Source organism: Schistocerca nitens, chromosome 1 (genome assembly GCF_023898315.1).
Source record: "Schistocerca nitens isolate TAMUIC-IGC-003100 chromosome 1, iqSchNite1.1, whole genome shotgun sequence".
NCBI classification, from domain to species: domain Eukaryota; kingdom Metazoa; phylum Arthropoda; class Insecta; order Orthoptera; family Acrididae; genus Schistocerca; species Schistocerca nitens.
The window spans coordinates 1,006,933,140-1,006,958,993 of NC_064614.1; the positions used below are offsets into that span (position 1 = coordinate 1,006,933,140).

General features: G+C 44.0%; 1 protein-coding gene across 1 annotated transcript in view; it reads left to right on the forward strand.

Annotated features, from left to right (window-relative positions):
• Positions 1 to 25,220, forward strand: part of LOC126219945 (2-oxoglutarate dehydrogenase-like, mitochondrial) — a 214,478-nt gene extending 189,258 nt beyond the window's left edge. Inside the window, exons 14-17 of the mRNA XM_049942150.1 lie at positions 6,466 to 6,613; positions 12,774 to 12,879; positions 15,168 to 15,318; positions 25,005 to 25,220. Of these exons, the coding sequence (XP_049798107.1) occupies positions 6,466 to 6,613; positions 12,774 to 12,879; positions 15,168 to 15,318; positions 25,005 to 25,184 (585 nt within the window). The 3' untranslated portion in view covers positions 25,185 to 25,220. The remainder of the gene's footprint in view (positions 1 to 6,465; positions 6,614 to 12,773; positions 12,880 to 15,167; positions 15,319 to 25,004) is intronic.
• Positions 25,221 to 25,854: the final 634 nt, after the last annotated feature.

Here is a 25,854-nt window from a genome sequence, read left to right on the forward strand (position 1 = left end):
CCTTATTCTCCTCATAGAAAGTGGATCTGATGATGACCTCTTTAGAAGATCGAAACCGGTCATCTAAAACTAAAAATTAACAACTTGAATGCGACTACGACAGTGTTTACTAAATATTAATATTAGTATTAATATTAATAGATCGCTATTTTCTTGGAACAACGTTCCAAAAATTTTTGAAGAAAAAACACTTCGTGAAAGAAATTCAACCCAAACTTTCCAGTAATGAAGCTCGCAACAGTAGCTGCCAGCCGCTAGTGCATGCACTGCTTTTGGCAGTACCTCAGCTCGTCGATCAGCCGCTGTATGCTACGGATATGCTTGTGTTTACTGTTGTCGACAGGACTGCTCAGAAGCGATGATAATCAGCTGGCTCCTGTCTGCAAACGCACCTGGCTTTGTGACGTTTGGAATTGTCTGCTTGTGCTACGACGACCCTGCTATCTAATGACATTTGAGTAACTTGTTGGCATTTATTTGTTATTCACAGCGAACAACGATGTCGATCTAGATTTCTTGTAAGCCTTCAGTAGAGGCCCATAACCGTCAAATTACTGCGATAGTACTAACGAAACTGGATTTTCTTTCGCAGTTTTGTGGGGTGTTAATCCGAGTGTATTTGACGAATTTAACTACCGACAAACGGTATAGGTTTTGATCGCTATTTTCACTGTCTGTTTCTCGTTTACCACTGAGTAGCCGGAACTTTGCGGCGTGGCAGCATTCAACGGGTGCGTCAGTAACGTAGTAATCTATTCAGCGCCAGTCGGAGATTTAATTAATAAATGGCGTCTTTCACGTCTACAGCATAAAGTATTGCCATGATTAAACTCCATTATCCACATAATGTAAGAGAAATTCTCGGCGTGTTTATGAAAGACTGTGTTTTTACGTCAAAAATGCGTTCATTTATGGTCGTAGTCTATTTGAGCCCAGTACACTGAATTCTTCAGCTCCTGCCAATTCTTTCTATAGCTTCCATCACTTTATTGGACTTAAAAGTTTTTTCCAGCTGGTATTTCTTTAGCTATGGGAGCAAGCAGAGGAAGCAGAGCGTCAAATCAGGCGAATAGGGGACGGGAAGCTTAATTTGAAATCGATCACTCATTTCTTGACTGTTGCAAGTGCTTAAGTATACAATACATACCCTCACAAGCGTCCAATGAATTTACGTTGTAAATAAATCGTCAAAGACAAAGGTGATTACGGTATAATGTTCCTCTAGTTTCTCCATTTGGGAGAAATAAACACATCAAAATAAGTTTTGCATCACTCCGGTCCCCAGAACTCCTGAAGATAGACGTTGACTGTGGGTATTGTATCACAGACAAAGTCTCTTTGACTGTTCAGAGATGTCACTAAACCCGTCCAAAGATGTAAACAACCATGCATGAGCAACGCCTATTAGGCGGAGGGGGTCCGACAGCCGATCAGTTCCATTCATTCCACCTGGAAGAAGGTACACGGCTCCTGTTGTCTGTAGTTCAGCCATGCCTACACGGACCATATCGCGGTTCGATCACGTCCGCAATGTTACTTTGTACCAGAAAGGGCTCTCAACAATGGAAGTGTCCAGGCATCTCGGAGTGAACCAAAGCGATGTTTTTCGGACATGGAGGAGATATAGAGAGACAGGAACTGTCGATAACATGCCTCGCTCAGACCGCACAAGGGCTGCTACTGCAGTGGATGACCGCTACCTACGGATTATGGCTCGGAGAAGCCCTGACAGCAATGCCACCATGTTGAATAATGCTTTTCGTGCAGCCACAGGACGTCGTGTTACGATTCACACTGTGCGCAATAGGCTGCATGATGCGCAACTTCACTCCCGATGTCCATGGCGAGGTCCATCTTTGCAACCACGACACCATGCAGCGCTCTACAGATGAGCCCAACAACATGCCGAATGGACCGCTCAGGGTTGGCATCGCGTTCTCTTCACCGATGAGTTTCGCAAATGCCTTCAACCAGACAGTTGACGGAGACGTGTTTGGACGCAACCCGGCCGGGCTGAAAGCCTTAGACACACTGTCCAGCGAGTGCAGCAAGGTGGAGGCTCCCTGCTGTTTGGGGTGGCCATATGTGGGGCCGATGTACGCTGGTGGTCATAGAAGGCGCCGTAACGGCTCTACGATATGTGAATGCCATCCTCCGACCGATAGTGCAACCATATCTAGAGCATATTGGCGAGGCATTCGTCTTCATGAACAACAATTCGCGCCCCCATCGTGCACATCCTGTGAATTACTTACTTCAGGTAACGACATCGCTCGACTAGTGTGGCCAGCATGTTCTCCAGACATGAGCCCTATCGAACATGTCTGGGATAGATTGAAAAGGGCTGTTTATGGATGACGTGACCCACCAACCACTCTGAGGGAACTACGCCGAATCGCGGTTGAGGAATGGGCCATTCTGGACCAACAGTGCCTTGGTGAACTTGTGGATAGTATGCCAAGACGAATACAGGTATGTATAAATGCAAGAGGACGTGCTACTGGGTATTAGAGGTACCGGTGTGTACAGCAATATGGACCACCACCTCTGATGGTCTCGCTGTATGGTGGTACAACGTGCAATGTGTGGTTTTCATGAGCAATAAAAATGGCGGAAATGATGTTTATACTGATCTCTATTCCAATTTTCTGTAGGCGTTCCGGAACTCTCGGAACCGAGCTGACGCAAAACTTTTTTTGATGTGTGTATATACAGTATCTGGTCAAAAGCATCCGGACACCTCCCTGTAATGCGGAACTGACTGCTACTTGTCACCAGAGGTGAATCCGACAGAATAAACAGAAGCGGAGAGTTTTGTATTGTCTGTAGAGAAGTAGAACAGCAGAATGGGTCGTTAAGGAGAGCTCAGTGACTTCCAACGTAGGCTAGTCATGAATGCTACCTGAGCAACAAATCCATATTTCAAATTTTCCTAAGCTGTCCAAGTCTACTGTTCGTGGCGCGACTGTGAAGGGGAAACGCGAAGTGATAAATCAACACCAGGCAGACCTCATGTACTGTCAGGCAGGGACTACCGACCATTGCAGAGGGTGGTTGTAAAAAAAGTCGCGTAAAATCAGTGGAGGGACTCACTGGTGAGTTGCAGATTCTGGTCAGATGTCCATATAACACAATGGCCCTGTAGGGAGCATAAAACCAAAATGGGGTACAGCGTTCCTGCTTATTGCGCTAAAGAAAACGCTAAATGTGGAAGGATGTGAATACTTTTTACGGTATTGTGTACTCCGTACAATGGAGGAGCAGTTCAGAGACGATGATTGTTTAAGAAAGGCAATGCACCCTGTCATAAAGCAGCATCTGTGTGGCAACGGTTTGTGGACAATGACTGGTTTGTTTAGAGTACCGACGTAAACGCAACGGAACACCTTTGGGGTGAATTAGAAGGTCGGCTTTGCACCAGTCCCAAGTGTCCAACCTCACTACATTCTCTGGTTTCTGCTATTGAGGAAGAACGGCCTACCATTGCTCCAGAGGCATTCAGACTCCTCAATGGAAGTGTCGCCTGCAGAATTCAGGCTGTTGTGCTGGCGAGGGTGGAATACCCGCTATTAGGTGTCTGGACATTTTTGATCACATACTATACAATAATACTACTTTAAAAAGTCGTGTGAAAATACAGCTTCGCAGGTCAAATGGAAACTTCGTATGCATGATTGAGTAACATGTAACAACGTAATAGAAATAAAATGTCGTTGCCGTCAATACCAATCCGAGAAACTTTTTCCTTGCATTAACGATGCCTCCCAACGTTTCATCTGAGTCATTCGAGAGAAAGCATAAATAAGTGACCTTTAAACGCCCCTTAGCCCCCACCACAACGCTTGCACCCCACCGGTCAGGTTGTTTAGTATTGTTTAGGACACTGCCTCCTAGCACTGTGCAAAAATTTGCGACTGCACGATTTTTTCCCCTAATTTTCCTTCACTGACTGGGCTGCACAAGGCTGTCGAGATGTTGCTGTTCAGGCTAGTACCACTTATCGATTGAGTCACTGCTAAGGTCATCCCTTGTCTGAGAACGCTTCCTCGATAATGGACTGCAAGTTTCAGTTGGTTCCAAACACGTACGCGTACATTATCGACTTGAAAGACGAATGGAATGCCGAAATGTTGACTGTGAGGCTGGACAACAGGTTCAAGGATGCCGTTCTGATGCTTCACAGCTCTCAAATTACCCTAGATAACTATGAGAGGCGTCCGAGACCGTACATGATACCTGTCCAAAACATGACTGAGCCACCTACCTGCATTTTTACGTGGATGCCTCCACACTCTTTTACGAGGATCATCGGGTGTCGGACAAATCTTGCACTTGTCGGAAAAGAAACCCAGCGGGTTCCTTTGCTGACGTTCCCTTGCCCAATGCCTTTGCACACGACAATGCCGGGAGGTTTGTGCTGCTGTCACAAGTAGATGCATAAGGCCTAATAGATCACGTGGAGACAATTACTTACTGTCCGTATTGACACTGTTGTCCCAATTGCTCTCATAAGGGCAGCGCACAGCTCTCTTGCGTTCTCCTCGTGGTACCTATGAGACATAATTTACAAATGGCAGTAATCTTTTCTTGGCGATCGCAGGTGACCGCTACGTGGCAAAAACAGTGGTATGTGCCATTCGCTTCCAGAACTGCGCGTCTCACCACGTGAGATACTTGACTGATCTTCTACTCAGGCCCAAGAGAGAAAATACGATAGGGTGAAGAAACAAGTATCGATATAATACGACCACAGTCACTTATTTCAATGTCGTGACTAACTGTTACATTCCCTCTGCTTAAAATAATTCCGCTATTTGAACAAAAACCTTTTTCCACTTGCCTGATAGTGATACATAGCTATCCAGTCTTAAAACTGCAGGTCTGATATTTGAATGAAGCGAAGTGGAACAGAATAATATCCACATCGGACTAAAGCCATTTTTTCACGTTCAACATCACTTCTGCATTCAAGCTGTCCAATATTAAATCCCATACTACGAGGGTAATCCCAAAAGTAAGGTCTCCTATTTTTTTTTATAAGTACAGAACTCTGTTTGTGTGGCAGTTGGTCACACTTTATGAAGAGTGTTTCACGCGCTGTGTGTAAACATGCGCACGCCGCGCTGAGTCGCTCACTCTTGGCCTGGCAGCCGTTGAGAATGGAGCTCTCGTTGGATGTTACTGCCAAGTGCGAATTGCGCGCAGTTATTCGGTTTTTGAACGCAAAGAGCACTGCACCGATTGAAATCCATCGCCAATTGACGGAAGTATATGATGAGTCGTGCATGGATGTGAGAAATGTTCGTAAGTGGTGTAGAGAGTTTGCAGCTAGTCGGACCGAAATTCACGACGAATAAAGGAGCGGGAGACCGTCAATTTGTGAGTAGACAGTGTTGAAGGTTGAGCAAAGCATGCGTGAAGATCGGCGGATCACCCTGGATGATCCCTGCACTTTGGTTCCTGAAGTTTCCCGAAGCATTGCTCACAGAATTTTAACGGAAACATTGAACTGCCGCAAGGTGTGCGCAAGATGGGTGCACACATGCTGACTGAGGACCACATGCGGCAACGAGTTGATGCTTCCCCGCATTTCTTCACCACCTTGCAGCCGAACAGGACAACTTTCTGGACTCAATTGTCACGGGTGACGAAACCTGGGCATACCACTTTACACCTGAGACCAAGCAACAATCACGCCAGTGGCGGCATCCTTCTTCGCCAAAGCCGCGGAAATTCAAACAAACACAGTCTGCTGGTAAAGTCATGACAACCGTTTTTTGGGATCGGAAAGGTGTATTGTTGGTCGACTTTATACCCACTGGGACCACAGTTAACGCTGACAGGTACTGCGAGACTCTGAAAAAACTCAAACGGGCAATGCAGAACCGGAGAAGAGGAATGCACACATCGCTCGGCAGACCGTTGCTCTCCTGCATTAGTTTCAGTGGAACATAATTACGCACCCATCCTATAGTCCTGACATGGCGCCCAGTGACTATCACCTGTTCTCTAGGTTAAAAGAACATTTGGCCGGAAAGCGATTCAGCTCCGATGACGAGTTGAAAGAAGAGGTTCATAACTTTCTGAACAGCATGGAGGGCATACAAAAACTGCCACAGCGTCTGCAAAAATGCATCGACAGAAATGGTGATTATGTCGAAAAATAGGTAAATGTTCAAGCTGTAAACTGATGTAAACCATTGTAGAAATAAACAGGTCCATTTACTTATAAAAAAAAGGAGACCTTACTTTTGGGATTACCCTCGTAATTATACTTTCAAATAAGGATATTGGCATGTCAGTATGTGCCTTTTGCCGAACATGTTGTAACAGTGTTATCATAAGAGTACTGATAAAGATGTCTCCGATAAAAAATTAAATGAAAGATCATTATTATGTAAGTCTTTCGGGTCATTTTTTGAGCAGTTTATTTGTTAGGACATAGAGAAGGAATTGTGTTGACAGGTGGTGTGCTGCTCGTCGCCGGCCAACCTGTTCCACGCGCTGAGGAGGCAGGTCGCCATGCCGCTACGCAAGCCGCTGGTGCTGCTCACCCACAAGGCGCTGCTACGGCACCCGGACATGCTCTCTAGCCTCTACGACATCGCGGAGGGTATCTATATACTGCAAGTGTCACTATCTGCTACACCTCCGATTGCACAGTATGAACTGAAGCGTCGAAATATCCCTTCCGTTTCGTCCTCGGAGTTTACATGCTGTCCCGTGAAGTGTTACTCGTGGCTGAGGCGAAAACTCAGTCATTCTTAAGCTGTCCTCAGACTTGTTTTCACCGCGAAGTCCGCCAGATGTAGTATCCGTCGTGATTGCTGCACGTTCTGAAACAACCTGCAACATGTCACGCATTGTGTTCCTCACGTGATATGCGATCACAGTGCTCCCCAGCAGCAGTTGTCGGGTGCATCTGGCACGCTTATCACACAGTTTGTTTACGAAAATGGACGCTTGTAAAACAGTTGCTTGTAAAATCGCGAAGAATTTTCTGGACCCATCAATGGCTCTAACAACTAATTGCTGTAGAGGGACATTACATATACTGTGCAACGACCTGAGATACGTACTTATAAAATTTATTCGTTAACTCAGCTGAGTCTCCACCACATTTCGGTTTTAAATAGGATATGGTTAAAGAATAGTGTCTAACGTCAGTTTCTACATGTATAGTGTCCATATTGTTGTGTACGACTTCATACACAACGGCAAGGAGAGGTACTTTTCGTGCTTGCAGCAGTTAGTGTAATCTCGTGTTCACAACTCCTAATTCTGACTGAGTGTTTACGGAGACAAAACAGTTAAGGTCATCAACCTCCTTATCACCTCCCAGGACAGTAACAATGTACCTAATCCGTCTACATATAGAATAAATTCTGTGTGCAAGTGTGAGAAAGTGTTCTAAAACATAACGCACGCGTAGTGCTTCGCTTAGTGCTCGCACAATGATGCGATTTCTGCGTAGGGAGAGACTGAAACGTCCCATTTGAACAATTACACATGACTGTGCTTAAACTGACACACAATATTTTTAGCGCAACGCTATCTGACTTTCAGTAATCCCTACAAAAGAATGGCCCTGACTAACATTAACCTATACCTTTCACAAATCACTTACCTCACAAAAACCTTCGTTACTCGAACTACTGCAATACAGCGAGCGCCACTACTGCCAGCTAAATAAAAGATTCAAACTACGGAAGGCACTAACTACTGATAGGCACAGTTAGCAACTGAAAGATTTTAATAGAGAACAAACAATGTATTTACCTTAATAGTCATAATATATATAGCAGTTCATGACATCCATTCTTACAAATGTACTGTTTTTGATGGACACACCTCCAGATTATCCATTCTCAAAAATCCGCCATCTCACTTCCCCACATCCACCACTGCTGGCGGCTCACCTCCAACTGCGCAACGCTACGCGCTGTTAAGAGCCAACTGCCCAACACTACAATGGCCAACAACAATGCAGACCAGCCACAGACTGCACACAGCACAGCCAGTGATTTTTATACAGAGCGCTACGTGGCGTTACCAATAAGAAAACCTAAATAGCCTACTTACATATAGAATAAATTCTGTGTGCAAGTGTGAGAAAGTGTTCTAAAACATAACGCACTCGTAGTGCTTCGCTTAGTGCTCGCACAATGATGCGATTCCTGCGTAGGGAGGACTTATTAAATTTTATCGTCAAGTTGGCTTGGCTTTTGCATGAAACACATTAGTGCAGTGTCTGTACTTGACAGTGTGTGTAAAGTTCGCCGCGCGGGATCAGCCGAGCCGTCTAAGGCGCTGCAGTCATGGACTGTGCGGCTGGTCCCGGCGGAGGTTCGAGTCCTCTCTCGGGCATGGGTGTGTGTATTTGTCCTTAGGATAATTTAGTGTAAGTAGTGTGTAAGGTTAGAGACTGATGACCTTAGCAGTTAAGTCCCATAAGATTTCACACACATTTGAACATTTTTTTTTTTTTGTAAAGTTCGGTGCAGTGTTCCTTCGAACAAGCAAGCATGTCTGAAAGACCTTTAAACAAAGACACTGTAAATATTTTTTACATGCCTTGGTAAAGGCCATGATAATAATAAGCAAGTGTTTTCCCATCAATCTCAGCGATTGTGCGAGTGGAGGATGTGGACACATGGTGACGTATGGAGGTTTGTGTCGGCCCAGGAAGCGAGCTCAGGTAGCCGAAGTTGTTAATTCGACCGCTCGCATAAATCGGGAAATCTGAGTTCCGGTTCGACACAAATTTTTATTTCTTTCCAGTAAATCGTATAACTGAGATGGTCCTGTATTCGCAATTTGTGAATACATTTGCTGATTTAATGCGGCTATCAATCGTCAGCAGTGTCTGTTCCTTCGGATGTGCATGCATGTCTAAGGTTATTGTCTGCGATGTCATTAATAACATGAACAGCAAAGATCTAAACACTCTTCCACGGGTTATATACGAAGTTACTTCTACATCTTCCGACGATCCTTCATCTAGGATAGTACTCGTGTGCTCCCCCACCAAGAAATCCTCATCCAGTGACAAACTTCGCCTGATACCCGATACGATCGTAGTTTCGATAGTAAGCGTAGGTGTGGTACTGAGGTAAATGAATTTCCAGTTGCAAGGAGAACAACTGTTTGAGGCGAAATAGTTTTGAGATTTCACGACAGATGATGTTTGGTGCACTTGCTACTACTCTGATTGCCAATATCCATGATATGTTCTCACTCCCTTCAAATTGGTACTGAAATTATGCATTTGTATGTGTAGTGAGGAAGGTTACGAATTGTCTAGGAACTGGGCTGAGGGAGGGAGGGAGGGAGAGGGGGGGGGGGGGGAGGGAAGTGCTCTCCTGTAGCTGGCGCTGCGCCTGTTGAGTATAAATGGAAAAGTTTTGTAGGCTGCCTTGGTTGCCCCACTGTAAGAGCTTCGTAAAACCGGCCTTCGCGGTGTCCATGATGGGTCGTGCCGTGTTTCCGCTTCGGCGCCCACACTCTGCACGAGTCGGCGTGATAGCAATGGACAGCGTCAGGGCGGGCCCAAAACTTCCTGTCCTGCTGTTTCCGCCATCGTGGCGCCAACAGAGCACCCGGAACCACCTTCCAGGGTAGCGGGGGCAATCCCAAAGTGGCTGTGGCATTTCCCCCTGTTAAAAAAAAAAAAAAAAAAAAAAAAACCATTGATGATGATCAAGGAAACGTTTATTCTTTTGTTTTCGTCGGAGACGGGAGGCAGCTGACTTCCCTGCCCGTTGCTAGGTACGCATTTGCGTATATCATATATACCCTGGGAAAGTTTCATGGGCTGCCCACCTTGTCTCATTTCTTAATCGAATTTCCTCAGCATCACGTAACTTAATTCGACCGTATTCAAATGGTTCAAATGGCTCTGAGCACTATGGGACTCAACATCTGTGGTCATAAGTCCCCTAGAACTTGGAACTACTTAAACCTAACTAACCTAAGGACATCACACACATCCATGCCCGAGGCAGGATTCGAACCTGCGACCGCAGCAGTCGCGCGGTTCCTGACTGAGCGCCGAGAACCGCTAGACCACCGCGGCCGGCTCGACCGTATTCCATTGCCCTGTTATACTGTTGTCGATTTTCATCTTAAAATCTCTTTTTAAGGGACTATCTGTTTCACTGCACTGATCTTGCACGTCTTCTGTTGTTTCTGACAGAATAACAGTGTATGAGAAAACCGTAAGAGTTCTTATTTCTTCTCCGTGAACTCCCGTTTCTAAATTTCTGTTTGGTTTCCTTTACTACATGCTCAGTGTGCAGACTGAACAACATGGCGGATGGTCTACACCCCTGTCTCACTCTCTTCTCAGCCACTGCTTCCCTTTCATTCCGTTCGATCTTATAATTGCCGTCTGGTTTCCGTACAAGTTGCATAGCGTATAACCTTTTGCTCCTTGTAAAAAGAATTTCACAATATACGAGGGCAGTTCAATAAGTAATGCAACACATTTTTTTTTCTGAAACAGGGGTTGTTTTATTCAGCATTGAAATACACCAGGTTATTCCCCAATCTTTTAGCTACACAACACTATTTTTCAACGTAATCTCCATTCAATGCTACGGCCTTACGCCACCTTGAAATGAGGGCCTGTATGCCTGCACGGTACCATTCCACTGGTCGATGTCGGAGCCAACGTCGTACTGCATCAATAACTTCTTCATCATCCGCGTAGTGCGTCCCACGGATTGCGTCCTTCATTAGGCCAAACATATGGAAATCCGACGGTGCGAGATCGGGGCTGTAGGGTGCATGAGGAAGAACAGTCCACTGAAGTTTTGTGAGCTCCTCTCGGGTGCGAAGACTTGTGTGAGGTCTTGCGTTGTCATGAAGAAGGAGAAGTTCGTTCTGATTTTTGTGCCTACGAACACGCTGAAGTCGTTTCTTCAATTTCTGAAGAGTAGCACAATACACTTCAGAGTTGATCGTTTGACCATGTGGAAGGACAACGAACAGAATAACCCCTTCAGCGTCCCAGAAGACTGTAACCATGACTTTACCAGCTGAGGGTATGGCTTTAAACTTTTTCTTGGTAGGGGAGTGGGTGTGGCGCCACTCCATTGATTGCCGTTTTGTTTCAGGTTCGAAGTGATGAACCCATGTTTCATCGCCTGTAACAATCTTTGACAAGAAATTGTCACCCTCAGCCACATGACGAGCAAGCAATTCCGCACAGATGGTTCTCCTTTGCTCTTTATGGTGTTCGGTTAGACAACGAGGGACCCAGCGGGAACAAACCTTTGAATATCCCAACTGGTGAACAATTGTGACAGCACTACCAACAGAGATGTCAAGTTGAGCACTGAGTTGTTTGATGGTGATCCGTCGATCATCTCGAACGAGTGTGTTCGCACGCTCCGCCATTGCAGGAGTCACAGCTGTGCACGGCCGGCCCGCACGCGGGAGATCAGACAGTCTTGCTTGACCTTGCGGCGATGATGACACACGCTTTGCCCAACGACTCACCGTGCTTTTGTCCACTGCCAGATCACCGTAGACATTCTGCAAGCGCCTATGAATATCTGAGATGCCCTGGTTTTCCGCCAAAAGAAACTCGATCACTGCCCGTTGTTTGCAACGCACATCCGTTACAGACGCCATTTTAACAGCTCCGTACAGCGCTGCCACCTGTCGGAAGTCAATGAAACTATACGAGACGAAGCGGGAATGTTTGAAAATATTCCACAAGAAATTTCCGGTTTTTTCAACCAAAATTGGCTGAGAAAAAAAATGTGTTGCATTACTTATTGAACTGCCCTCGTACATTCGCACGCTCTTCGTAACTACTGCCTCCTTTCAATTCCTTCGACTTTAATATCAAAGGCGTGGTTTCCGTACAAACTCCAAATGAAAAGCTTTCTATAAATCTCCAAGTGCTGTAAATGTCGGTTTGCCTTTCTTCAGTCTGTCGTCTAAGGTAACTCTCAGGATCAGTATTGCCACGAAAATTCTTGCATTTACCCGCAGCCGAAACTAATCTTCCCCGACCTCACCTTCTATCAGTCTTTCCATTCTTCTGCAAATGAATCGTATTAGTATTTTGCAGTCCTGACTTATTAAACTAATAATTCGGTAGTATTCACACCTATAGCCATCTTTATTCATAGACGTCGTGCAATGTGTAACGGATTTGATCAGCATTTCTGCTGTGTCGTTCTTAATAAGGAAACTAGGCTATACTTCGTCTTGAAAGCAAATTGTGGACAAACGTAGTACAAGTGAGCGGCAGTCTCAGAATAGAAAATGGAAAAGTTTTTGGCAATACAATTGACTTACTTTTAATGACTGGTTGTTTTCCGTGTGAAAACTAAGTCAAAATTCCTGAATATACTTTTAAACCTGCGTGAAAAACAGTATCCAAAACAGGAAACTGGGATGGACACTGATCCAGGCACAGAGGCGAAGATACCGCCACAACGTAGGAAAACATCTCATCTTGTGACAAATCCTGGTTATTTCAAATCGGAAGCAGAATATTGTCATATTTTACTTTTTTGTTTTCAGTTTAAATTTAATCTGTTTCCGAGAACGATAGAATACGGCAGGGAAACCTTATTGCTGTGCGGATTTGACCAAAGTATGTTTTTGTCCTTAATTTCCGAAAACGTTGCTTATCTTCCTGAAGTCATTTTACTACCGATTATAATCATGTCCATATGGTGTCTTCTGTCTTCGTTTTTTATGTGGGAGTTTTAACTTTTTCATTTATAATCTGTGTACTGTTTGCGTCTTTGCAGATACGCAGTTTCAGCGGCTTCTACCTGAACGAGACTGCAGCAAGGAACAAGCAGCACTGTTCACCAAGCTGCTGTTCTGCATGGGAAGAGTTTATTACGACCTATGGTAATAATATAGTTCGTTTATCACTCCTCGTACTTACGCAACGATACAATTTCAAAAGAACATTAGTTATAGATCAATTTAAAAATTGTAAAATACACTGCAGTATAAAAGGTGCAGAATCCGCGGTTATCTAAATCATTTGCACATCTGAGACTATTGATACATGAGAGTTACGAGAGATTCAGTAGCAGTGCTACTAATAGCCCAGTCAACGAGGTCGAACAGGGAAAAGATTCGTGTAGTCTCAAATTTTTGTACAGTGGTAGGGGGAGTGCATTAATGACCTACTAAAAATTCTGCGTGATGGGGAGTGTACGTGGGTGTGTGTTTGAAAGGCACTTTCTTATGACTTTTCTCCGTGCCTCGAGAACCTCGGCTTGTAACGAAAATGTTTCCCAGTACAAAATTAAACGACACTAAATTCTCTGTACAAAGTCCTAATAATTTTTTCTCTACAACTAATCGTATCCGCGTTGCAGGGGATGGAAAAAACCCAGATTATTAAAAACGGTGTTTTGATGGTTATAAAATTGTTTATTATGAAATGAAGTGGGTTAAGAATAAATATTAGATGTGCGGACAACATCTAAGTGAAGCAGAACTGTATTAAGGGATGAACTGTGTTCATGGAATGTGACAGAATGAAGGGGAAGGGCAGTGTGGCGTTGACACGTGGGGACGGATGGTCGCCGAGTGCAGTCACGCACTTGCCTCCTTTGTAGGTCTACGAACTGAAGAGCGAGCAGGCGAGTCTCCACTGCCTCAACCTCTCTACGTCCCATAAAGTTATACCTGCCCTTCCACAGCTCACCTTGTGATTCACTGGCAACACAGTGCGCAGACACGTCCAGAGGGGTGTTTATTTCCCACAAAGTTCGTTAAAACTACATTTACAGATATGAGTTACTAATAGTGCTAATGAAAGAAAGCATATGGACGAATTCTACAGAAGTCTCCGCCCCCTGTTCTGTATTGCTGGAGGCGAAACTGATTCTTAGTCATTCTGTACGGCAGGTTTAGTGTTCTTCGGAGAATGCGACCACAAGGTCTGCTTGCTTTTCAGTTTACAGACAGACTATAGCTTCCCAGCATACTATCCAGTTCACTTATCGAATTTGACGAAATAATTTGAGTGAGTACGTGTTTATACAGGGTGGTCGGACATCCCCGTTAAAAATTTCTAGGGCATGTAGAGGGAAGTGAGTACATAATATTCTGAACAGGAACCCATGTCCGGAAACGTACCGTTTCCGTGCCACAACCATTTGATAACGTATTAGCTAGATAGGTATGCAACAGGGTAGTTATAGTGGGGGGGGGGGGGGGATGGGGGCTGATTACGTCGGATCGGCTGATGCCATTTGAAGCCTGTCGTACCTCTCTGCCCTAGTTCGAGCCTCATTCAAGCGTCTGTGAATCTTAGAGCAACATGGTTGAGTACACGTTTGCAGAATACACCGACGTGATCCTTCTGAATGGCGAAGCTCACGCTATTGGAAGAACTGCTCTCGCAGTACGAGGATACTTCCAGAATTGTCGCACATGATCGTTTTGGTGGTCCAAATATTACGGTGTGGGGAGAGATAATATTGCATGGGCTTACTCTAGCGCCAACGCAGCATATGTTGCTGCAAGATTGTTTTCCTTCAAATGCAAAAAACCAAATTATCACACGAGAGTCCACTTCATGAACGGGCTGGGCTTTTATAGCGGCATACTAAAGTATTGTGGCTCGGGGATTTCAGTGTTTTCAGAGTTGCCGACACGTACCCGCAAACAAACAAAAAATTGAGTAAATGACTTTAGTTTTTCGAAGTGATGATGATTATGTTTGGTTTATTGGGCGCCCATTTGCGCCATCATCAGCGCCTGTACAGAGTCCCAATTTTTACACAATCCAATGTTTTCATAATACAATGTAGCCACTGTCACGAATGATGATAATGATGATGGTGAAATGATGAGAACAACACAAACACGCAGTCCCCGGGCAGAGAAAATCCCCAACCCAGCCGGGAATCGAACCTGGGACCCCGTAATCCAGAGGCAGCAATGCTAGCCACTAAACGAGGAGCTGCGGACATTTTTTCGAGGTGATAACTGACACTTTATGAGAATCCCTCGTAGAGTGACTGCATGATTATTACAGTGCCTGTGGGAGATGAAAACGATCCTCGAATGCACATTACAAGAAATGACTCTCCAGCAAATATGGCAGTTTTATTTCATCTGAAGACTCTTAACAGCGGTCGAACTCACTGCATCCATGTCTTTCTTGTTATTCACAGTGAAGAGCGCAAGTTTCAAGGACTGACTGACGCCATCGCCCTCGCGCGCATCGAGCAGCTGTGCCCCTTCCCGTACGACCGCGTGCTGGCCGAGGTGCAAAGGTTCCCCAACGCGACCCTCTACTGGGTGCAGCAGGAGCACAAGAATCAGGTAGGCCTGCAAATACCTGCCCGCAAACGGCAGCTCCGCACTGTACGGGCCTTCCCCTCCTAACGAAGTGACGTATCAACTTGTCGGCTTTTAGACTTGTCAATCTTCAAACATTGTTATAGGCATTCAAGTTGCGTGTTCTTGGTTAAGGATCGAGATCAGAGAACTAACATTTGAGCTGAAGAAATTCTGAAAAATGGCGCTGTGTAACAGCTGAGAAAGATTAATATTACTGTTCTGGCGGTGGCTAAACTCATTCGCACACAATCTGATCGGAGGTATCCGGACACCCATTAAGGCATATGACGGCTTGTACTCAGCTGGGAGACAGTCAATACTGAAGGACGGTGTGCGAATGACAATGAACTCTTGCTCAAGAGACTGCACCAGACAAATGATGTTGGACACTGGTGTCTAGAGCGAAGTCGACGTTCCAGTTCACACCAATGGCGTTCCATTGGGTTCGGGTCGGGAGACTAGGCAGGCCAGTACATTTGAGGAAAGTAGTTCTCCACAAATCATTATCTCACAAGTGCTGCTATATGACAGGCCACATTCTCACATTGATACAATCAACCATCGTCTTAGAACTGTTCCTCTACTGTACGCAGTACACAACGCTGTAAAATGTGATCACATTCTTCCGTATTTGACATTTTCTTAAGAGTAGTAAGGGAATTAAACCCTAACCATCAAAAACATCTCCTTTCTGTAATGCCACGCCTCTGTACTTCACTGTTGGCACTATACATGAACGTAGCTAACGTCCTACAGGTATTTACCAAACCCAAACACTTTCGTTGTACAGAGTGATCCAGCACACCGAACTACTCGTTTCCATCCATTCAATGTCCATTGGCGCCGTTCTTTGCACACCTTTAGAGTCGCTTAGCGTTGATTGCTTAAATGTGTGACTTACAAGAAGCTGCTCCATCATTGCTCCCATTTTTTTTAGCTACATACGCACACTCGTAGAAGGAGAATGGGCAGCTTCGAGGGATGAAGTAGTGAAGGCAGCAGAGGATGAAGTAGGTAAAAAGACGAAGGCTAGTAGAAATCCTTGGGTAACAGAAGAAATATTTAATTGATGAAAGGAGAAACTATAAAAATGCAGTAAATGAAGCAGGCAAAAAGGAATACAAACGTCTCAAAAATGAGATCGACAGGAAGTGCAAAATGGCTAAGCAGGGATGGCTAGAGGACAAATGCAAGGATGTAGAGGCTTATCTCACGAGGGGTAAGATAGATACTGCTTACAGGAAAATTAAAGAGACCTTTGGAGATAAGAGAACCACTTGTATGAACATCAAGAGCTCAGACGGAAACCCAGTTCTAAGCAAAGAAGGGAAAGCAGAAAGGTGGAAGGAGTATATAGAGGGTCTATACAAGGGCGATGTACTTGAGGACAATATTATGGAATTGGAAGAGGATGTAGTTGAAGATGAAATGGGAGATACGATACCGCGTGAAGAGTTTGACAGAGCACTGAAAGACCTGAGTCGAAACAAGGCCCCGGGAGTAGACAACATTCCATTAGAACTACTGACAGCCTTGGGAGTGGCAGTCCTGATAAAACTCTACCATCTGGTGAGAAAAATGTATGAGACAGGCGAAATACCCTCAGACTTCAAGAAGAATATAATAATTCCAATCCCAAAGAAAGCAGGTGTTGACAGATTTGAGAATTACCGAACAATCAGTTTAATAAGCCACAGTTGCAAAATACTAACACGAATTCTTTACAGACGAACGGAAAAACTAGTAGAAGCCGACCTCGGGGAAGATCAGTTTGGATTCCGTAGAAATACTGGAAAACATGAGGCAATACTGACCTTACGACTTATCTTAGAAGAAAGATTAAGGAAAGGCAAGCCTACGTTTCTAGCATTTGTAGACTTAGAGAAAGCTTTTGACAATGTTGACTGGAATACTCTCTTTCAAATTCTAAAGGTGGCAAGGGTAAAATACAAGGAGCGAAAGGCTATGTACAATTTGTACAGAGACCAGATGGCAGTTATAAGAGTCGATGGACATGAAAGGGAAGCAGTGGTTGGGAAGGGAGTAAGACAGGGTTGTAGCCTCTCCCCGATGTTATTCAATCTGTATATTGAGCAAGCAGTAAAGGAAACAAAAGAAAAATTCGGAGTAGGTATTAAAATCCATGGAGAAGAAATAAAAACTTTAAGGTTCGCTGATGACATTGTAATTCTGTCAGAGACAGCAAAAGACTTGGAAGAGCAGTTGAACGGAATGGATAGTGTCTTGAAGGGAGGATACAAGATGAACATCAACAAAAGCAAAACGAGGATAATGGAATGTAGTCGGATTAAGTCGGGTGATGCTGAGGGAATTAGATTAGGAAATGAGACACTTAAAGTAGTAAAGGAGTTTTGCTATTTAGGGAGTAAAATAACTGATGATGGTCGAAGTAGAGAGGATATAAAATGTAGACTGGATATGGCAAGGAAAGCGTTTCTGAAGAAGAGAAATTTGTTAACATCGAGTATAGATTCAAGTGTTAGGAAGTCATTTCTGAAAGTATTTGTATGGAGTGTAGCCATGTATGGAAGTGAAACATGGACGATAAATAGTTTGGACAAGAAGAGAATAGAAGCTTTCGAAATGTGGTGCTACAGAAGAATGCTGAAGATTAGGTGGGTAGATCACATAACTAATGAGAAGGTATTGAATAGAAGTGGGGAGAAGAGTAGTTTGTGGCACAACTTGACCAGAAGAAGGGATCGGTTGGTAGGACATGTTCTGAGGCATCAAGGGATCACCAATTTAGTATAGGAGGGCAGCGTGGAGGGTAAAAATCGTAGAGGGAGACCAAGAGATGAATACACTAAGCAGATTCAGAAGGATGTAGGTTGCAGTAGGTACTGGGAGATGAAGAAGCTTGCACAGGATAGAGTAGCATGGACAGCTGCATCAAACCAGTCTCAGGACTGAAGACCACAACAACAACAACGCACACTCGTTGGCTAGCTGGAGTCTGTTAGCACTTGGAAACTCACCGGTAGCCGGCTGATGTGGCCGTGCGGTTCTAGGCGCTTCAGTCTGGAACCGCGTGACCGCTACGGTCGCAAGTTCGAATCCTGCCTCGGACATGGATGTGTGTGATGTCCTTAGCTTAGTTAGTTTTAAGTAGTTCTACGTTCTAGGGGACTGATGACCACAGATGTTAAGTCCCATAGTGCTGAGAGCCATTTGAACCATTTGAACTCACCGGTGATTCCTTTCGCCGATTTCATGAGAATTTTTGAAACGTTCCTGCGCAGTGCTCAGCGGTCCCTGTCTGTCAGTGCACAAAGCCTGCCTGGTCTGTCGTTGTTCCACTGTGTATCCACTTCACAGTGTTCAATGAACATTGATCATTACTCATGAAATAAACACCAGAGCTCTGCGTGAGGTTTTTGTATATGTTTGTGTTTTGTGCCTTAGAAGAGGAGAGAGAGTGATGACTAAGTGTACCAATGTGGAAAGGTGTGTGTGTGAGAGAGAGAGAGAGGTCTTTTTCCCCTGGATTGTTTAGTTTTTCATGTTTAAAGATTCTTTGAAATTATGAAAATATGTGTCGTTTCCTAAGTCAGTTTGCTCGATTAAAATGGTGTGAGTGATTTACTGTTATTAAAATATCTAATTGTTTCAGGAGATCGGTCTTCATTACTTTGTCTACACTATGTGGAATATGTAGGTTTGTTTTGATGTCTGTGATTGAATGACTGTTTTGTGCTAGATGGGCTCCAAACTTTGATTTATTTCAATATTTTAAACGGAGTTCGCTGTTTGCTCTTTGTACCACATTGCAAAGTTTCTCCCTGTTTGACCTATGTAGTATGTTAGGCAGCTGTCACAGGTTAATTAAAACATATCAGATTTGTAAAAATGAGGGTTGACTCTTTACTGTTGCGATCTATTTTGTTTGTAGTTTGTGGCTTGTGTGGGTACTTATTTGACTTTTTATTTTTAAACTAGTTTTCGTTTTCCAGTTTACTAAGGAAAGGCATGGAGATACATTTTGTTTCTTATGCTGTTGAGGACTGTGTTGTTGATGCTGTTTGATTGGTTCTTATTTTTTCACCAAATTTGCCAATTACAGGTGGGTGATAACGATTGTTGTAGGCTACTATTTCTAAAAGTTTTAGTTCTTTCGTTTTTAGATCAAGTTCATCTTGAATTTTGTTTATACAGTTGATTGCTGATTTAAAAAATGCCAATTTGTGTTGATCTGGGTGCATGATGTAACATTTATAATGACATGTGGTGGGTTTCCTATAAATATGGAATTTATGTTTGTTGTTGTGATAGGCTATGCTTAAGCCAAAAATTAATTCCATGTTGTGTTTGATGCTCAACTGTAAAATGTGCTTTGGGGTGTATATTATTGTCAGCTAAGCTTCCTGTTTCAGTCGTTGTCCCATTGTCTAGTATCAAAGGACGTCAACATAACATTTATAATAAATGATTGTGTCATTTTCTATTTTGTTTGCTTTAAAGAATTGGTTTCTAGAGCATTAACATAGATATCACGTAGTAGGTCAGCTAAGCTACTTCCCATTACTAAACCACTCTGAATATAGATTGTGTTATTAAAATAAAAGTAATTGTGAGATAGCACCAATTCAAGCAAATCCATTAGTTCATTGGTTTCTACACTGCTTAACTTTTTGTGATGCAATAAGTCACCTTTTATTATTCAGACTATTTCAATTTGGTTATGTTGGTGTAGAGGTTAAGTGTGTCAAGGGATGTAAACTTTACTGTACTGGGTATGGTGATATCTCTGATACTGTGGGTCAGTTCATAGCTTTTCCTTACGGAGCATTTGGCTGTAAAAGTGTTGGATTTACTGAGAATTTCGTTAAGGTTCTTAGTTAATTTATACAAAGGTCTGTTTTGAATCAATTATTGGGTGTTTTGGGTGGCTCTGTTTACGAGTTTTGGGCTGTGATCAGAGCTTTACAGCCGTAGAGTTTATTACTATGCAGTGTTTGGCTTCAGTGGATGTTAGGAGGAAGTTGCAGTTCTTTAACAGGCGTTTCTTTTAAATTGGTATTTGTGGGATGGGATCAGCTTTTAATTGATTTGCTTCAGTGTTGTAGCTTACTCATGGGTGTTTCTGTGTAGTTTTTTGGTTTTTCCGTCTTTCTTTATCATTTTATTTGATTCATGGGCTAGAGCGTTTTGTTCATTTTGTCCTAACTTTGGTGATACACAGGCTACTTTAGTGATAGTAATAGATCTGTAATAGTTTTTTCATCAGTTTTGGTGGCAATATTGTGTGTAAGACTTTTACTTAGCAAATTTAGTTCTGTGTTGTTGAATATAATGCTTGTTGTGTTCTCTACCCCGTCAGAGAATTTATGTTGTTCAACTTGTGAGTCAGACTATGAGTGGTGGATCGTTTAGATATGAGGACAGAGAGCTTTTTCCTATGTTTGGATGGGATTTTTAGCAATTCTTCATCTACATATTGTTGAACTACTTCTATTAATTTTACAGATGGGGTAGCATGATATACTTGCTTCTCTAAGTGCGTCTTGTTGTTTGTTCAGTAAGTCTTTTTGTTCATAATTAGATCTATTTCATTTTGACCCATATTATATCACACTTGCTTTTGGCTGCTGGTGCTAATTTACTTTGGTCTTTGATTAAAACTTTAACATAACTGGGAGTAGCATTTTCTGGTACACACTGCTTATTGATTTAATGGCTAGAATAGTTTTCATTAAGTTCAGTTTACACTTTCTGTATTTATTGTTCCTTTTACCTGGCTAGGTCTTTGTTGACTAGTACGACAATGGCTCATCGGACGATTTCTTGTGCCATTTACGAGAGTTCCTGTACTGGCAGCTTACCCCATAAATACGTGCCTACGGTTCATGCTAGTCACTCACGTGACTGCATATCAGATGGGATTCGCGCCGCGAATACCAACTAAGATCAAATATATCAAGACAATTTCCCCAGGCGACGAAGATGTCCTAATGTGCATTTAGTAAGAAAAGCTTTTATAAGTAAATTCAGTTTAGTATACAAACTTCGTACGTTTTAATTACATATTGGCAATAGATGTGACAAATCAGATACTGTCTTATGTTGCTGTCTTCCTAATGGCATCATGTCCTCCGAATATCCAATTATCACAAATCCAGGACCTACTAACATATGTGTGGCTACCGGAAAATTGACTTTCTGACCAAAAGGCCAATAAAGCTGCTACAAGCGAGTTTCTAGACTACTTAGAGATTAACGTATGTTTGATACATGGCAGTTTATTTCCACTTATTTCATGGGAGTAACACCCGATCGAATAAATTATCTGTCATAAACGAACTAAAGATGAATATACTGTTCTTGTCACGATTGTTATGTTCTCTCGAAAGTGAAAGACAACTGAAGTGGCAAAGGCTTGGGTCGCAAAAAGGAAGGGACCGGCTAGCTCTGCCATCTTCCTGTATATCTTGACGTCATAGACCCATCAGTTCACCCGACAAATACGTCTGCGAAAAGATAAAGCTTCCAGTTAAGGAATTTCATGTAGACAGTCTGTCTAGATTAGCTAATGAGTGAATTTAACACGCAGTAGTAATTTTTGCGGAATTGATGGTTTCTTTTGTTACCTGATGTTCCCATGTTGTAGTCCTGGAGACTCCCAAGAAATGCAGATGATAAACGGGTATTCATTGGACAAATATATTATACTAGAACTGACATGTGATTACATTTTCACGCAATTTGGGTGCATAAATCCTGAGAAATCAGTAACAAGAACAACCACCTCTGGCCGTAATAACGGCCTTGATACGCCTGGACATTGAGTCAAACAGAGCTTGGATGGCGTGTACATGTACAGCTGCCCATGCACCTTCAACACGATACCACAGTTCATCAAGAGTAGTGACTGGCGTATTGTGACGAGCCAGTTGTTCGGCCGCCATTGATCGGACGTTTTCAGTTGGTGAGAGATATGGAGAATGTGCTGGCCAGGGCAGCAGTCGAACATTTCCTGTATCCAGAAAGGCCCGAACAGGACCTGCAACATGCGGTCGTGCATTATCCTGCTGAATTGTAGGGTTTCGCAGGAATCGATGAAGGGTAGAGCCACGGGTCGTAACACATCTGAAATGTAACGTCCACTGTTCAAAGTGCGGTCAATGCGAACAAGAGGTGACCGAGACGTGTAACCAATGGCACCCCACACCATCACGCCGGGTGATACGCCAGTATGGCGATGACGAATACACGCTTTCAATGTGCGTTCACCGCGATGTCGCCAAACACGGGTGCGACCATCATGATGCTGTAAACAGAACTTGGATTCATCCGAAAAAGTGACGTTTTGCCATTCGTGCACCCAGGTTCGTCGTTGAGTACAACATCGCAGGCGCTCCTGCCTGTGATGCAGCGTCAAGGGTAACCGCAGTCGTGGTCTCCGAGCTGACAGTCCATGCTGCTGCATACGTCGTCGAACTGTTTTTGCAGATGGTTGTTGTCTTGCAAACGTCCCCGTCTGTTGCCTCAGGGATCGAGACGTGGCTGCACGATCCATTACAGCCATGCGGATAAGATGCCTGTCATTTCTACTGATAGTGATACGAGGCAGTTGGGATCCAGCACGGCGTTCCGTATTACCCTCCTGAACACACCGATTCCATATTCTGCTAACAGTCTTTGGATCTCGACCAACGCGAGTAACAATGTCGCGCCGGCCGGAGTGGACGAGCGGTTCCAGGCGCTACAATCTGGAACCGCGCGAACGTTACGGTCGCAAGTTTGAATCCTACCTGGGGCATGGATGTGTGTGATGTCGTTACGTTAGTTAAGTTTAAGTAGTTCTAGGGGACTGATGACCTCAGAAGTTAAGTCCCATAGTGCTCAGAGCCATTTGAACCAACACTGTCGCGATACGTTAAACCGCAATCGCGATAGGCTACAATCCGGCTTTTATCAAAGTCGGAAACGTGATGGTACGCATTTCTCCTCCTTACACGAGGCATCACAACAACGTTTCAGCAGGCAACGCTGGTCAACTGCTGTTTGTGTATGAGAAATCGGTTGGAAACTTTCCTCAGGTCAGCACGTTGTAGGTCTCGCCACCGGCGCCAACCTTGTGTTAATGCTCTGAAAAGTTAATCATTTGCATATCACAGCATCTTCTTCCTGTCGCTTAAATTTCGCGTCATGTTCGTGGTGTAGCAATTTTATTGGTCAGTAGTCTATTTCGGGGAAGTCCACTTACAAAGTGTCAAGGAGCAGTATTATGTGAGGAATCTAGGAAGATACTATAGCCCCCTTAGTATGGCTCCCGTACGAACCGCAAAGACTCGATTAGACATTTTATGGCAGCACAGAGGTGTCCAATCAGTCATTCTTCCCGCACTCCATACGCGGTGGGAACCCTAATATGTGGTACTGGCACATTGGAAAGTAACCCCTGCCGTTCAGTTCATACCGCTTTTCAGCGTTTGGTGTAGATGTGGATGTGAGTGAAGAGTACATCCTTCTTTAACTTGTAATTTGAGGCCAAACATTGTGATGGAATCAGGAATCATTCGAATATCTTCTGATGTGACACCTACCCTATGAGTTTGAAACCATTTTATCGATTCGTTACAGGTGCAACAGCTTCTGTGTGTGACAGTACGCGTGTTTCCATTTTCCGTACCCAGTAACAGTCAGGTAGGACGACCTGAAAACTGAGCCTGTGAATCCGGCCTCGTCATTTCATAGCCGCCGCCGTAGCCCAGTTAGGCCCCAGCCTTAGCAGGCGTACGTATACGCCGCAGCTTGGTTCAGCTGTGTACACAGTGTCGGCTGAGTGTTCGGATAAGAACATTGTAAGTAGGACTTCAGTACGCATCAGAATGTCGTGAGTAATATCGTCAATTTTGGTTTTCCATACCTCTTGTCTTGCAAACGTCCCCATCTGTTGACTCAGGGATCGAGACCTGGCTGCACGATCCGTTACAGCCATGTGGATAAGCTGCCTTACGAGGCCGTTGGGATCCAGCACGGCGTTCCGTATTACCATCCTGAACCCACCGATTCCATATTCTGCTAACAGTCATTGGATCTCTTCCAACGCGAGCAGCAATGTCGCGATACGATAAACCGCAATCGCGATAGGCTACAATCCGACCTTTATAAAAGTCGGAAACGTGATGGTACGCATTTCTCCTCCTTACACGAGGCATCACAACAACGTTTCACCAGGCAAAGCCGGTCAACTGCTGTTTGTATATGAGAAATCGGTTGGAAACTTTCCTCATGTCAGCAAGTTGTAGGTGTCGCCACCGGCAACAACCTTGTGTGAATGCTCTGAAAAGCTAATCATTTGCATATCACAGCATCTTCTTCCTGTCGGTTAAATTTCGCGGCTGTAGTACGTGATGTTCGTGGTGTAGCAATTTTAATGGCCAGTAGTGTAGTACTTTCAAAAAAAAGTTTTAGTTCTTTCCGATCTTTTTTTCCTTGAGAAGAAGACTTTTGCAAAACAAACAAGTAGTTGAGGTCGTTAACACACGCCCACGCAGTGCCGTTAGCCTCGGAGTATATGTAAATAACATAATACATTTAAAAAAACTGACTGGATGTTGCTGATCATGGGCTCCACTTGACCTTAAAGCAGCGCCGCACACTTCACTTTCTTTCCTCCTGTGCGGATTTCCAATTTTGTGCAGGGCGCCTGGAGCTACGTGCGCGAGCGGCTCTGCTCTCTGTTGCCTGACCACGAGCTGCAGTACGTGGGGCGGCCGCCGGCCTCTGCGCCCGCCACGGGCTCCTCGTGGAAGCACCACCTGGAGGAGCGCACGCTGCTGGATCAGGCCATGCAGCTCGCCACAGAGAAGGCCGCCGAGTGACGTAGGCCGCCGTCGCTGGCTGAAGCAGTTCGGCCGAGGAATTGTGGACGACATTTTGCTTTTGCCGTGATCTCGAGTAATGGATCTGTAAAACGTGAGAACATAAATAAACCTGTGAGGGAAGTTAAAGACGTACAAAAAAAATGACGCTGTATTCCAAATGAGAGTACGACGGTGAACACAGAGTAGAATTAACTGCGTCGAGTTAATCTCATAAACTTACAATTATTCTTTTACTGTCAGCAGTGATGAATATGCAGCAAGAGTCCCCAGCTTCACTCCTAGCAGTGTTTCTAAATGCTACTATACAAGCTACATCACTCATAATCGTACAAGACATTACTCACCTTTTCCTTCTATCTTGGCATAGTTATATCAGTTCATGCATATCAGCTGCAGATCAGTTTCTTTCAGGCAACGAATACACTTATTGTAAGTTCCATAAATTGTTCAGAATGAAAAGGTTAAACTACTCCGCTGTATACAGGGTGTTTGAGGAGGAAAGGTCAATATTTTACACAGTGATAGTGTAAGTAATTCTGAACAAAAAAATTGATATGAACATAGGTCCGCAAATACTTAGTTAGGGAGGTATGGGTATTGAAAGGAACTTTAATTCCGCAAAAATTGATGTGCACAACGTGAACGTATACGCAGTACCACTGTATCG